Genomic DNA, 16,363 nt, shown 5'->3' with positions numbered 1-16,363 from the left:
GCATAGTTTTCTATAGAAAGCATCACGTAATCGCCTGTCATGTCATAGAAAAGTAAGCGCCGGAAGCTCCGGACCGGCCCCGGCCCGGTCTAGCGTGAGTTATCCTTAACCCATTAGATCGTCATCCCTTTAAATCTCTAATCAGAATCACTATTATCTATTTGCACACACATATTCATTATAAAAAGACACCCGTGTGTACAAGCGTCAATCGTCTGAAAACAGTCTACGCCACCGCGCCAATCCGGCCGCACGTACCTCGCGTACATTCATCTCGTAACCCGGTAGTGCATTATACTTTGGGACCGAAGCCAATATCAAGCTATATTCGGAACACACGTGAGTCTAAAGAGCTGGTTATGGTGTTTTCGTGGATGTTTTGTTTAAGAACAATTGTGTTTTGACTTGTGAGTGTTTTGTCTGGGCTGATGGGAATGTATAAAGTTTACATGATATAATATAAACACTCTATTGAGGTCAACGTAAAGCCCCCTGCAACCTGCAAGTCTTTTCGCTGAAGTGCGATCTCTTCTAGACAACTTTTGGAAGTAACTATTGCAAAATATAAAGCAACAATAATATTGCTAAGTTATTGTTTTTTTTTTTATGTTTACAAATAATGATTTGCACTATTTAACACAATTTAATTTTAAATTAATTGTAGCAATTAATTAGTTGTCACACATAAGTATTATCGTATGAATGATTTTAAAACGTGGGTTCTTTTTTGCTGTCCATTTTTTACGAAGAAGGTTTCGGGATACCTACTTTTTTACAGAATAGATTGAGTACCGAGTGAGAATTAGTGATATCATTTTGTTGAAAAATGTAACTAAACTAATAAAATAAATATTTGCATATCCTAAAATACATCAGGCCATTTACTTTGTAAGGCTCATAAAAAAATAACTCATATAAAATTTAAAAAAATAATTATAATATTTTGACATTTCTAATGTAAATTGCCAATATTTAAAACCATCATTTGCATTTATTATGTTCATTTCCACATAATTAATCATTTACATGCAAATACGCGTGTTTTTATCCTGTTGTGATAGTAAAAGACTTGAAATTGCAATCAATTATGCATTCACACGTGAATGAAATAAATAAATTTAATGAAATAAATAAATGAAATAAATTTAAACAGACATAATTTACGTTTTATGTAACGGCCTCCTAGCCTAGTCGGTAGTGACCCTGCCTACGAAGCAGGGAGGTCCTGGGTTTGAATCTTGGTAAGGGCATTTATTTGTGTATTCATCACAAATATTTGTTCCTGAGTTATGGATATATGGATGTTTTCTATGTATTTTTATTTATTTATTTATTTTTATTAATATGTACCTAATAGGTACCTAAATTTGCCTTTGCCGATCCTAAGACCCCGCGGCCTCGTTGAGCTCTGGCAACCTTAGGAATGACTCACGTTAGACGGGCGTGTCCGACCCGAAGCTTCCGGCGCATCGTTTTCTATGGAAAGCATCACGTGATCGCCTGTCATGTCATAGAAAAGTAAGCGCCGGTAGCTCCGGCCCGGACACGGCCCGGTCTAACGTGAGTCGTCCTTTACTCACCGGCAGGAACAGAACACTATGAGTAGGGTCTAGTGTTATTTGGCTGGTGGTTTTCTGACTTAACATAAATCTCTGCGCAGCTCGCTCTCGCCTGCACCATTATAACAGCTTTTTTAATTTAGCCTCTGGTTTTGTGCAATTATTTCATCGACTTCCAGTTATTAACAAAAGGAAAAATCTATTGATATTTAATTGCTTTTCTTATATCTAAACTTATTATCTTCTTACGTTAGGCGAGTTTCGCACTCCGGTTAACTCTGGTTATTGAGTATCGATAATGAAATATAATTAATTTATAATGACACATAATCTAATAGCTATATAAAGATGCGACCACACCACTGCTTAAAAAACGGCGACGGTACGGAATCGCGGTGACGCATCGAAACGCGTACCGGTTTTTTGCTTGCCATCCACACCGCTGCTCAAAATACGCTGACGGTGCGGAATCGCAGTGACGTGCCGCAAACTTTACGATTTTACTAAGTGCATCAGAGATGTCAACAGCGGTTCAATGTACGAAAATATATGGAACGCGTCTCTTCTTTATCAGTTATAGTAGAGCCAAACCAAACGGACGACCGGGGTCGTAAAACTTCTCATTCATACTCGCGTGGTCGAAGGCAGGGTGAGTGAGATAAAGATATGACCTCGGTCGTCCTTTTGGTCTACTATAGTCCGACTCCGTTACAAAGCGGGAAGCGTCTGCTACGCGTTGTGGCTCTACGATATTTGTTGACATTGAATAAATAGTTTCCATGAAACCATTGGTAGGTGATTCGTAAGATAAGTTGCGCACGAAACATAACATAACGTAACGTTTGATTTTATTCCCCATAAAATTTCATACCCTGGGCACAGTCCATAACACAATACAGTCATTGGACGAAGCCGTCTAGACAGGGCAACTCCCACCCCACCGGTTGCGCGCACCCGAGTTGCATACATCGCTATTGTTAGTAGCTCGGTACTACTTACAGGGCTAGGGTGTCTTATAGTAAGTCAAGTGTAAGTCTTCGGCAGTAGTGTAAAAGTCTGTGACAACCCTACTGTGTTCTTGTGCGGCGTCGGCATTTACGCACGTAAACATCAAAGGCGTCGGTCCACTGTTACTTTTTACACTGTGCCCTGGGCTTATATCTGAAATTCGATTCTTAAGGAGTAAAGTCCAATTAACTCCAATATTACAATGATTTTGGCGTATAATGAACTCACGCGCACACTTGTGAATCGGCTGAAGTGTTGCGTCACAAAGAGCTGATTAAACCATAAAATTGGCACTCACACGACTGTAATAATAGGCATATGTTGATGTTAGGTATCAATCGAGTATACAAGCCCATATGGTGACCTAAGGTACTAGATCAAAATGTCGGAAAATGAAGGTAATGAAATAAATTCACGATAGACCCGTCTATAAATGTGAGTTTATGTGTTCAAAACGCGCAAGTTTTAAATATTAGATCAAAATGATTCTAAGATATAAACAGACTCTTACGGCCCGATTCGAATATTAAGATAGGGTCATGGTGGCTAATTCCGTCATAGGGACTATTCCGTCCACTAGCGTTTTTCTCGAACAACGAATAACATTGATAATTTCGTCGACAAAGCAGCGATTGCTTTTAGTTTCAGCAATCAAAAGCAAATGTTATTTTTTCCTACGATTGAAAATCAAAGAAATATAAGAGTACGCTCGTAGGCCGAATAGCCCTTATGACGGAATTAGCCACATTGACCTTACGTCAAATATTACGTTAAGATACGATATGGAATTATGGATTAGATATGTCAGTGTCAAAAGTGACGTTTTTCGAATTTAAACTGTTGTGAGACATACTAACATTGAATAATTTTACGGTTTACACTCACTTGTTTTTAGTCACTCGCGCGACATGTTTCGGAGAGCCTAGGTTTCCTTTCTCAAGCACTGATAGTGCGAGCAGCATTCACGACGGCCGTGTATCGCGTACTGCCGTGTGGCGCGAGTGACTAAAAACAAGTGAGTCTAAACCGTAAAATTATTCAGTGACGTTTTTGTTTGAAGAAACGTCACTTTTGACACTGACATAATAATTATCTAATCCATATCGTATCTAAACGTAATATTTGACATATCTTAAAGTTCGAATCGGGCCGATAGAGGGTTTATGATATTATGTGTGTAGATCAAAATATTTACACGCTGTTCTAATTATTGTGATATAGACCTAAGTATTTCTTGATAATATTGTTACATATTTTAATATTTTATTTGGTCGAAGTTGCTCCGACGTAAAGTTAGGGTTCCTTATGGTAGATAGTTTTGCCACTCTCAATGAATTGCAATATTGATAAACGATATTGATTATAAATTGTTAAAAGTTTTGATGTCATCGGCAAAACCACAGAAAAACTACCTATAAAATTATACCTGTACTCGCCGCCTGCAACAAAATTGAAACTTATAACCGCGCACGAACCGTGAATCTTCTTTGCGCGAGCGCCTCGTGACACGACTACCGTGCGAGCCGAGCGGCCTGTACCAAAACTGCGTAGTGACACCCCCCTGGCAAAACACTGATCTATAGCCTCTATAGGGATTTACTAGACTACATATTCAAAGTGACAGGTCTTGACCTCCATAATATTATTCACTTATCTGTGACATATTATTATATATATAAGGTGATCGCACACAGCCTACTGGGTCCGTTTCTGTCCCCATTTTGCTATTAAAATGCCATGCAAGAGTGACATGATGTTTATCAAAATTGACTCAATACGGCAACTCATGTTATTATTACGAATGGCCAGTAAGCGTAAAATCCATTTAGATTTCAGCCAGATAGCCGTGAATCCCGGTGCCACGGTTGGCCTGAAAACGTGATATTACTTACGTAGTTGTGTACATAATACAGCTGACAACCAAAACTGTGAGATTTGAACCACAACACATTTTTAAATAAAAACAATCTCCATGTATTAATGTCAAGTTAAGTCAGTCAAAACCCGGGATTATTTTATTTTGGTCATTTAATAAATTCAATTATAAGTAAATAATTATTACACTTGTAAATTTTAATTTATTAAATAAAATGGTGCCTATTATAAAATAATATAATTATAGGTACTTGTTTAGAGATGATTAAGAATAACATCACAACATTTATTATTTCGTCATACCTTCCGTACTACTTGGACACGACGGTCGAAACTAGTGCCAAACTCGTCTTCAGCTGAGTCTAGACATCTAAACATACATAATTAGAAAAAATATCGTGGCACAAATATTTTCAACTTTATATATAAACAATATTAAGTTCAAAGTTCAAAAACAAACATTCTAGAGAGCTCTTTTTTGTTTAGGCCAGACTGAAAAAGAACTTTATGTCGTAGTATCTAAGATTTAGAATGAAATGTAATATAATATTTAAGACTTTCGCATTTTGAACACATATTAACTCACATTTATAGACGGGTCTATCTCGAATTTATTTTATTAGGTACCTTTATTTACCGACGTTTCGACACAGGTTGCACTGGTCGTGAAACCTGTATAAAGGTAATAAAGGTAGTAAAATAAATTCGCGATAGACCCGTCTATAAATATGTAATACATATTTAGATGTAGCAAAGTCAAGGCCAGGATTTGGGATAAAATAAACCGGTGCTTGACCTTTAGTTATGTGACTAAGGGGCTGATTCTGCCATAACGATTTGAAAAATATTTTATTTATTTTGATTCGACGTTCAGTTATCTCACGCGCATCTAGGAGTAAGAGCGAAATGAATGAGATAACTCTTGATTTAGACATGTGTCATTCACGAGTGATTTAAATGAACTATATCTTTTGATTGAACTCGCTCACTCTTCAACTCACTGATGATTTAAATCGCTCACTCGCTCATCTATCTTAGTGTTCCTAGCGCACTTTTTCCAATTTCCCACTCATGATTCGAATGAGCCGGCCGAGCGTGACGAGCGAGGAGCGAGTGAGACGATGCGAATAAGTTTCGGAGCGGTTCGGAAGAATTCGGAGGGCGTCGGGAAAACATGGCAGGATCTATCGCGTGATTCGCCATCTTGGTCGCACTTATGGCTGTGTGTATCTGATTGATTGACATTTCCCTCTACTCAGTCTTGAACAATATACTCTACAGATCCACTAAGCGAAGTGAGCGAAATGAGTGATACATATCACTGCGAGCGAAAGATATGAATCAATATTTTTAACTCAGTGAAGCGTTTTGCGCATCTCTATCGTGATTGCATTTCGTCAGCACCAATCAGCGCTAGCTAACGGTGATTGGCGCTCGCGGTCAAGGTCGTACGACCTTAAATATTATCAAATTAAAGGAAAAAAATATTACCGTTTCGGGTAAGACTCCTTGTAACCTTTTGGAACATCGGTTCAATCGCTCTTAACCGACTGAGCTACCGATGTTTATTAAAAAAGTGCGAATTTTTCCAAAATGAAGAATTACAATTTTTTTCTAAATGCCAGCTTCGAAAATCTCGGCCCAAGCCCTCCTACACATACAGTTGCGGCTCGAATGGCGAGCTTTATTTACTGCATGTCTTGCGGAAGTTTAAAAACAAAACTCGGTTTCGCATGTCACGTTCGAGCCCATTTACTGAATACCTGTACGGTTACCATCAGTTTGTCAGTGACATAAACGCCGTCGAGAACGTAATTTACTTTCTATACGTCCCGTTTGCACTAATATGCGAGTGCGAGCGAGATGTATAGAAAGTAAATTACGTTCTCGACGGCGTTTATGTCACTGACAAACTGATGGTAACCGTACTGATACTGATACTGATTTGTCCGGGTGTCGCCGTCGACGGATACTTGTGGGAGGACATCATAATCACATCATTACACCTTTGGGCGTGTTTCAAAAGGTAGCAAGCTTACCTGAAACGGTGCATATAACACTTTTTCTTTTTGATTTTAAAATTTGTAGTATTGCTTACAGATGTATCTGCTTCATAAAACTTAAATGGTGATATGATAATTTGATATGATATCAAATTGTGAAATTAGAATCAGCCTCTATTATAATTTTATTGTAATAGCGATATTATGTAACCGATTTCATTAAATTTATACACAGACAAGACATCCTCCAGACTGAGCATAGTAGCTCTATCCCCTCTGCCACAAATACGGTAGTTTTACTCCATTTTCGAGTCGAAAGTGTATTTGTGTGACGGCCGTGTCTTTGAACGGACTAATCACGGCACGGGACCTCGCTCACCTCGTCCCCCGCACCCCAGTATTTTTGGCAGCATCGGTTTCATGAAATAATTGCTCTAAACTCCGTCTAGAGGATTCCTAGTCTATGAATTTATAAGAAAAACTTGTTCAATCTAATGACTGTCGCGTGTATCAACACACTACGTATTTGTATGGAGTATTAAATCAAAGTAGCTTAAGGTATTTTAAGAACACGTTGGTGATACATAAGCATACGGCCTGATGGTAAGCTGTCACCACAGCTATGGACGCCTGCAACTCCAACTAACTGCAAACGTTTTTTTAACGACCCAATTTCCACTGTACTTACACTCAAGTTAATAATTTATTTATAGGTACCTACATTTCTTCACCTTAATCCATTGCAATGAGGTTAAAAAATGTATACTAATATTGACGACCGGTCTGGCCTAGTGGGTTCGAATCCCAGTAAGAGCATTTAAGGATGACTCACGTTAGACCGGGCCGTGTCCGGGCCGGAGCTTCCAGCGCTTACTTTTCTATGACATGACAGACGATCACGTGATGCTTTCCATAGAAAACGATGCGCCGGAAGCTCTGGCCCGAACACGGCCCGCTCTAACGTGAGTCATCCTTTATTTGTGTGAGGAACACAAACATTTGTTCCTGAGTCATAGTAGGTGTTTTGTATGTATATATAAGTAGGTATGTATTTATCTATATAAGTATACCTATTGTATATCGTCGTCTAGCACCCATAGTACAAGCTTTGCTTAGTTTGGGGCTAGTTTCATCTGTTTAAGATGTCCCCTAATATTTATATATTTATTTATGAACTCTACTTTATAGTAATATTTTCTTATAAATATGACGTTTATGCTGCCATTTTCGCAATCTGCCATTGCATGTACATAATTTAGCTTGTTATTACTCCAAACGTTTTAAACCTTGTCGAATTAACTTTTTCGATCCTTCCGCTAACTTGCAAGATAAAAGAAAACAAACATTTAAATTGACAAAGTTATACAACAAAATAAACTGTAATTTCCCGTGATTCCATATAAATATTTCTACAATTACTTTAATAGCGTGTAGCGTTTAAAATAACAAATAAAGCAATTTTGTGCAATTTGCTACGTAAGTTACTGTGACATTGCTAATGGTAGCGACAGACTAGATTATATCTGACACCTAATTACGAATGATGGCTGTCATATGCATGTGTGTATGACGCCACATTTTCATATTTCACCCACAATCTTTTTACCGACCGAAGTAGGTACTTATAACGAATTGGAAATACTACATAGGATGACTCACGCTACACCACCGGGCCGAGCCGTGTCATTTTCTATGACGACTGATCGGTGATCACGTGGTGCGTTCCATAGAAATGAAGCGCCGGAAGCTTCGGCCCGGCCCCGGTCCGGTCTAGCGTGAGTCATCCTTTATATCCACCGGGATATGGAATATGGACCCACTCCTACCCGCTATATTCAGTTACCCGTGAACAAGATGCATGTAACAGCGTCGTAATATCGGGGGCTTGAAAACAATACAAAAGGTAATCACGGTCCATATCCCGGTCGATATAAGTCTAGTGAAACTAACTGTGAATCATTCGAAACTGGAATTGGAAATAATCAATAATTATTTATTTTATTTATATGAGCCTAGTCTCCTACTGCTGAGCAAAGGCCTCCCTCGTCACTTCCAAGTATTGAACTAAACGGATCAAAGTGAGGGAGTGTCATTATCATCTCATAAATATTCTTAGAAATTTGTCATTAATTTGTAAAATGTCTTCTTCTTCAAATTAGGCATATTACAAGGTACTTCTAAATGTAAAAAAATACCACCGATTCTAACTACACACTAAAAAAATACATTAAATCTTAGATATACGAAGTTAATGTTAGAAATACGTAATTAGGAAGACATTCGTACCTCATTTTATTATTGCTAATGCCTTGCCGATTTAGCTCGGTCCGACTCTTCCGTTTTACTATGATGTCAAAGTCAATTGCCATTTACGGAAATGTCATTTTACATCCAACAGTTGACATTTACATAATCTTTACCCACTTGATCCCGGCTGTGGGAGTATGAATTGGTTCAATATTACAAAGTTCTATGTTACATTTTCAAGATAGTTGAAATTCGACTTAATGTCACTATGACAATGTTCAAATTTCAGTTCGATAAAAGTGAAACATAGAACCCTGTAATATTGGGTCAGCGATTTGTAGAGTTCATTCTGAATCTTATCAGTAAGGTAATAGATTCTAATATTCTAGTTATTTTTTGACACGTGCTCGTTTAATTTACGAGTGATTACATCTCGGTGTATAGTTAGGGACACGTGCTGAAAATCAAATAAAAAGAAGCGAATAAATATTCTAACCAAAAGAATATTATACATTTTTTTTATTAAAACTATGTGGAAGTCAACTTCAAACTATTCTACGAGTAAACTGTTTAATAACTCTCTGTCTCTACTAAGTAATAATATACCTAATATATTTCGTCTATATAATTATTTAGAACATCGTGCTTTTTTTGTTTTCATAAGTAACAAACGAATATTTTTTTTCTTCAAAAAATAACCTATTATACCTATCTATTACCAATAATTATTTTTTTCGTCAAAAAACAAGTTATTATACCTAAATTATTCATCTATATTATACGTTTAATTAATTATTGTTCCATAAGGAGCAGTTAGACTCAGACCACGGAGTTTTTGAAAAATCTAGCGTTTTTAGATCACAATAAGCTTTCCAAACATTTGAATAACAACAAACAAATCCAAATGGTAAATTTAGCATTAGAACAAATGCTATTGTGAAACAATTAGATGTTTGTTTACATTGACTACAAAAACACATAGTCATTGTTTTTAGAATATATTAACAAAATATTTAATTATTCCTTCCAGAACCATGGCGACAGGGTGGCTAGCGTGGGAATGCGTAGTGTTCGGCGTGTTCGTGTGCGCGACGTCCTGCGTGCCGCTGTGGCGCGCGCGCGGCGCCCGCGCAGGGGGCAGCGCGAAGCGTGCGTACATATTCGCGGGCGGCGGGGTCAGCACGCTGGCTATGGTGCTCTCAGTCGCTAGGGGAACGCTCGGAGTTAGAAGCTTTTTGGGTAAGATAATAATATATTATTTAATAGGTGCTAATTCAAAATCTTTTGGCCTAACTGGATCACAAACGCTAACTGGATCTGGAGAATAACCAGGCCGCGTAGCCAAAATGCCAGTCGCTTTTTACAAACGCAACTGTCACTGTCGCACTAATATGAAAGAGTGATAGAGAGACACAAAGCGTTTCGTTGTCGAAGCGATAGCGATTGTAACCTTGGCTAGGCCGGCAGACAAGCACCCGTACACAAGGAGATCCAGACGCCGAAATCAATCAATCAATCAATGAAACAAAGCATTTATTTTTAGGCTACTAAGGCCTATAGATACATACCTTACAAACAAACATAATTATATATACAATAATAAAAATCTTAAATACTAATAAATCATTTTCGTGACGCAGTTTTCTGTTGCGGCGTCACTTGCTCTGGTGTAGAATGACAATGACATTGGATTGGGCATATGACATATCCTCAGGAAACCTGACACCCATCTATCCAAAGTGGCTCTGACCTGGAAGATGCCCGGCAAACGGAAACATGGTCGCCCTAAATCTACTTGGCGCCGTTCTGTGGAGCAAGGGCTGGCAGGGCAACCAATACACATAGAATTCTACTTTCCATCTTGTTAAGGATGACACGCCGGGCCGTGTCCAGGCCGGAGCTTCCAGCGCATCGTTTTCTATGGAAAGCATCACGTGATCGCCTGTAATGTCATAGAAAAGTAAGCGCTGGAAGCTCCGGCCCGGACACGGCCCGGTCTACAAGATACAAGATACAAGATATTTATTGATAAAAGTCAATGTTTTACAAGTCAGTAAATAATAAATTAATAATAATATGCAGTAGGTAGGTTGGTACAGCATTTGCACAGTAATTTTTATATTACTATTAAATAAACAACTTATTTTAAGCGAAACAAATCAAGTAAACAATCAGTAAGTAGTCAAATAGGGTCGCATGTAGCTTGAACAAACATAAGTTATTATATTATTAATTTCATAAAGTAAGTATACATTTGTTTATATTGTGTATAAGTATAGTAGATTACTTAGGGTTAGTGCACGTTTCGACAAATTCGTCGACGCTGTAGCATGCTAAGTCAATTAAAAATGTTTTAAGGTTTCGGTCAAACATTTTATCAGTTTTTGCCATCTTTATTTCCTCGGGTAGTAAGTTATATAATTTTACGCCTAAGATGCCAAGAGACTTCCGAGCTCTTGCAAGTCTGCACCCCGGGACGATTAACCGGTTTTTCCTACGGGCCTGCGAATGGGTAGCGTATCGATCCACGTTGGCCCTAACATACTTACAGGCAGTTAAAATGTAAACACTTGGAAGAGTGAGTATCTTATGGTCTTTAAATAAACTTTTTGCGGGATGATCATGTGACTTACCGCTAATGATACGCACAGCACGTTTTTGTAATTTGAAAGGCCTATCGCGGTCAGCCGCCGCGCCGTCGCCCACAGGTCAGCACCCATGATAAGAACAGAATGAAAATATCCGTAGTAAGCTTTTTTCACATTATCGTGAGACAATGTCGGTGCTATTCTCGAAAGTGCATAACATGCGGAAGACAGTTTACCGCACACATGGTCGATGTGGGGGGACCACGTGAGACCGGAGTCCAGAATGAAGCCTAAGTATCTTACCTCTTTAACTTGTGGTACTTCGATGTTATTTAGTTTAATATCTAGTTTATTATTGATGTTATATCTAAGCTGGAAATATAAAATATTGGTTTTTTCTAAATTTAACAGCATTCCGTTTGCAGCAAACCATTGAGATATTTGTTGCATAGCAATTTCGACCTTAGAATTTAAAATTTGAAGGTTGTCGGCACTCACCAGGATGCATGTGTCGTCAGCATACGTTATGAACTCCAAATCAGGACTAGCCGATGAGATGTCGTTTACCAGGATCAAAAATAGGACATTCCCCATTGTTGACCCCTGCGGTACAGCAATATTGCCAATATTTTCTAAATTCGATTTAGAGTTCATGACGCATGTGCTCTGTTTACGGTTATTTAGAAAGGAGCGTATGGTATTATGAAACTGGCCACCAACACCATACCTAGATAATTTTTCAAGGAGCAAAGAATGGTCGATCATCTCAAAGGCGCGCGACAGGTCGCAAAAAATAGCAGCGACCTGTCGCCCGGCGTCGAGATGAGACAGCGTCCGCGCCACAACATCGCGTGTCGCGTCCGTGGTCGACCGCCCCGCTTGATAGGCATACTGTTGTTTATTTAATAAACCATTCCCTATGAAGTATCTCATAAGTGATGAACTCATAAGATACTCGAACACTTTGGACATAATGGGTATTAGAGATATTGGTCGAAAACATTTCTCGAGTTCCATTTCTCCCTTCCCCTTATATATAGGTTGTACTTTTATAAGTTTCAATATATCTGGATATACTCCGTTAAGTAGGCACTCATTGAATAATAGCAGGAATAATGACACCACCACCGGCGGCAGATAATCCAGCACACAAGTAGACATGTCATTTATATCTTGGGATTTTTTACGTTTAATTGTTTTAAATGCTTTAACTATTTCAGTTAGAGTATAGGGTTCAAACTGGAATGTAGGCACATACATTGGTAAATAGTTATACAAATAGATAAGAGCAGAGCGATTACACGGCTTTGTATTGTTTACATTTGTTTGTATATAATACCGGTTTAGGCGGTCGGCAGCAGCGACGGCGCGGGCGGTATCGCTCTCACCAGCTGATTTAGAAATAAACACGTTTATGGCACTATTATTCTTATTAGAGGTTTTGCATGTTTCGGAGGCGATTACGCGCCATATGCACCGAGACAAGTTTTCATTCGATCTAGCTATCTGACTGTTTACATATTCAGAACGAGTGGTTTTCAACGTGGACCAATACAGTACTTCCATTTTTTCAAGGGTCAGTCGTAACTCACAATCATTAGGCGTTTTAGATATTTTTAACTTAAGTTTGTGTATTCGGTAACGAATTTGTCGAACCGTTTCGGTAACCCAGTTACTCACATTGTTAGGGTTCCGTACCTCAAAAGGAAAAAACGGAACCCTTATAGGATCACTCGTGCGTCTGTCTGTCTGTCTGTCTGTCTGTCCGTCCGTCTGTCACAGCCGATTTTCTCCGGAACTACTGGACCAATCAAGTTGAAATTTGGTACACATATGTAAGTTTGTGACCCAAATACGGACATGTAACGTAAACAAATGAATTTTAAACATGGGGGCCACTTTTGGGGGGTAAATGAAAAAAAAAAATTTTTCAAACTATATCATGTTACATATCAAATGAAAGAGCTTATTGTAAGGATCTCAAATATATTTTTTTTTATAATTTTCGAGTAAACAGTTTAGAAGTTATTCAAGAAAATAGGCAAAAAATGACCATTCCCCCCCCCTTATCTCCGAAACTACTAAGTCTTAAATTTTTAAAAAAATACATAAAATAGGTCTATACCTATAGATGACAGGAAAACCTATTAGAAATGTACAGTCAAGCGTGAGTCGGACTTAATTACAGTTTTTGATCCGACCCCTACGGATTTTTTAAAGAGATTTCACTCACGTTTCACATAAAAAATACATTGTTAACAGTGCCGGATTACTTAGAGTAGTAGTTTTCTTAGAGTAATTGGTGATAATTTTCTGATAAGATAATCATTTTAAATATTTAACGGTCTTACCTACTTACGAGTAATTGTAAGGTCAAATTAAAAATAAATGTTTAAAAAAATATGTTACATTGAGAGCTAGCTCAAAGTTTTTTGTACTCGTCGACTTTAATGGTTGAATTAATAAAGACTTTGTAACCAATAAGCAAAACAAGCACGTGCTTACGGCACCACGTTCAGGGAGGGCACCAAAATGCCAGGTTGAAAAAGGTGAACAAATTTTAAAATTAGGGACAGACACATCGTCGTTTTTACCACACGATTTTTTTAGCTGTCCAAAAGCTAATTTGCAAAAATAATGGCGTGTAATTCTTTGGGAAACAATCGGTAGCAGTAGAAGAGTCGTGATTACATGCATAGATTCGATTTCAACCCACTCTTTTGCGGTTCGGCGTTAGGTCTTATGCGAGGCCTTCTGCCTTACGGCAAAGTTGATCTTCTGCCTTAATTACACTTGGGCGTGGATCCAAATCCAAGCTTTCCTCTTTCGCAGCTGGGCCTACTGTCTTTCTCACACTTCGCCAATTCAATTCCAAGCTCTCTGCTTTCTTGCATATTTTATGCATGAAAACAACCTCGCTGAGACCCTTAAATATCGAGCCCTATGCGAAGCTAGGCTGATAGAAAACTGTCCCATCCCTTCTCTGTATGAAATCCTGGATTCGCGCCTGGTTGTGACTAAAACTAAAATTGCGTTTTTATATCGAAATATTTTCGCGCTCACTTCGCTCGCGTTTTCAATTACTTTATAAGGTATGATAAAGGTGACATTCGGGTGGCGACTGCAGCAACATTACTCTGTTGCAACGTTACTGCTGCAGTACTGTCAACTTCCGTGATAAAATGATGTGACTGATGTCCATACTAAAAGTAAAAATGTACAACTGTCTATCATATTGCGTTTTTATATCGAAAAATTTCCGCGCTCGCTTCGCTCGCGTTTCTATTACTTTCTACGCTATGATAAAGGTGACATTCGGGTGGCGACTGCAACAGCATTAGGTACTCTGTTGCAACATTACTGCTGCGGCACTGTCAATTTTCGTGATAAAATGATGTGACGGATTTCCATTCTCAGCTGTAATACGGCAATGAACTTCTCTCAATTTACCAAAAAATCAATGTAATCTTGATGACCCTAGGGAGAGGGGGCACCTAGAAATGCTTAGGGCATCAAAATATCTTAATCCGGCACTGATTGTTAAAAATTGTGTAATATACGGAACCCTTGGAACGCGAGTCCGACTCGCACTTGGCCGGTTTTTACCAACTGTTTTCTAAGTGGGAAACATATGTCAAAATAGTGTTTTATTACGTTCATCACTAAACCCATCTTAGCACCAGGACATATACATTTATCATGAATTTCAAACCAATTATATTGTTTCATGTTTGAAATAAAATTGTTTATGTTACTATTTGAAAAAGTTCGCTTTAATATATGATTACATGTATTTAAATTATTTTTAATATTTACAGTAACATTTATGCTTACGTGGTCAGACAAGTTAAGGTCAATACAAGATAAAGTTTGGATGTCAGATTTCGGAACATTAGTAAATGCATGATCAATACAAGTGCTAGATACAGTACTTATTCTAGTAGGCATATTAATTAATTGTCTAAATCCATATTGTTTGTTTATATCATTCATTTTACATGTCAGGCTACATTTCGTCAGCAAATCTATGTTAATATCACCGACTAACAAGATTTTATAATTTTGCATGATTGTCATATTTAATAATTCGGTTAGCTTAGAAAGATATAATTGTACGTCACCGCTAGGAGGTCTATAAATGCACACCACGATGAGGTCGGCGTCGATGCACTCGACGGCACAGGTTTCGAAGTGCATCTCAACTGACAGGTTTCCAACTTCTGGTCGCTCTATTGTTATTAGTTCGGTCCTGGCGTAAATACAGGCACCTCCGCCACGGCGCGAGGGTCTCGAGTATTGAGCACGAAGGGAGTAGTTAAGGATATTGACTGTACTTAGCTGATTTGACTGCAGCCAGTGCTCCGTCAGGCAAACCACGTCAGCGACAGGATCGCGTAATTGGAGTTCGCATTCCAATCTATAGGTTTTATTTTCTAGACGGTTTATATTCTGGTGGAGTACATTAATTGGTATGATTCCACTGTTGTTGGTTTCATTGTGTTTGGGCCTTCGGGCTGGTAGTGGCACAGTCAGGCGCGGGTCTGCCGCGCCGGGTGCCGCCACGGTCTAACGTGAGTCATCCTTTACATCCTGCTGGTGTAGGGCTCGAATCTTTTTCTTCCTCGCGCCTCGTTCTATGGCAATATTAGGCCAATCTTTCCGAAAGCTTGTAATTAATTTTATTTTTATTTATTTTATTTTTCTGCACGTAACTTTTTCAATGACTGCATGGCCTTGCTTACTCACTTGTATACACTAAATGTTATGTTATCAAGCCAAGGCAAACGTCACAGTTCGCAGATAACATGCGGAATGATAATTTAAATGTGAATTAAATGGTAAGTAGGCCGTGTGTTATCAGGCTAAGAAAACAGTGAAGAAACTCTGTTTGATCTAGAATTTACTCATGACTAATAAGATGCTACTAATACTAGGTAATTATATCAAAGTGAAAACTGAAAGTTATTGTTAAAAAGTTGAAAATAATTTAGGATGATAAACAATTTTGGTTTTAAGTTTTTCACACAAATACAGCAGAATAGATTTTTACAATATTTTGGCACATTTTTGAGAAAAAAATAGT

The 16,363-nt window shown here is 38.3% G+C and overlaps 1 protein-coding gene across 1 annotated transcript in view; it reads left to right on the top strand.

Annotated features, from left to right (window-relative positions):
* The first annotated feature begins 200 nt into the window (after positions 1–200).
* Positions 201–16,363, top strand: part of LOC134800995 (sodium-coupled monocarboxylate transporter 1) — a 28,342-nt gene continuing 12,179 nt past the window's right edge. The window contains exons 1-2 of the mRNA XM_063773491.1: positions 201–339; positions 9,723–9,931. Of these exons, the coding sequence (XP_063629561.1) occupies positions 9,727–9,931 (205 nt within the window). The 5' untranslated portion in view covers positions 201–339; positions 9,723–9,726. The remainder of the gene's footprint in view (positions 340–9,722; positions 9,932–16,363) is intronic.

The sequence above is a fragment of the Cydia splendana genome, chromosome 21 (genome assembly GCF_910591565.1).
Source record: "Cydia splendana chromosome 21, ilCydSple1.2, whole genome shotgun sequence".
In the NCBI taxonomy this organism is placed as follows: Eukaryota; Metazoa; Arthropoda; class Insecta; order Lepidoptera; family Tortricidae; genus Cydia; species Cydia splendana.
Note: the sequence above shows the minus strand (reverse complement) of the source record. Positions and strands in the feature narration are given on the sequence as shown.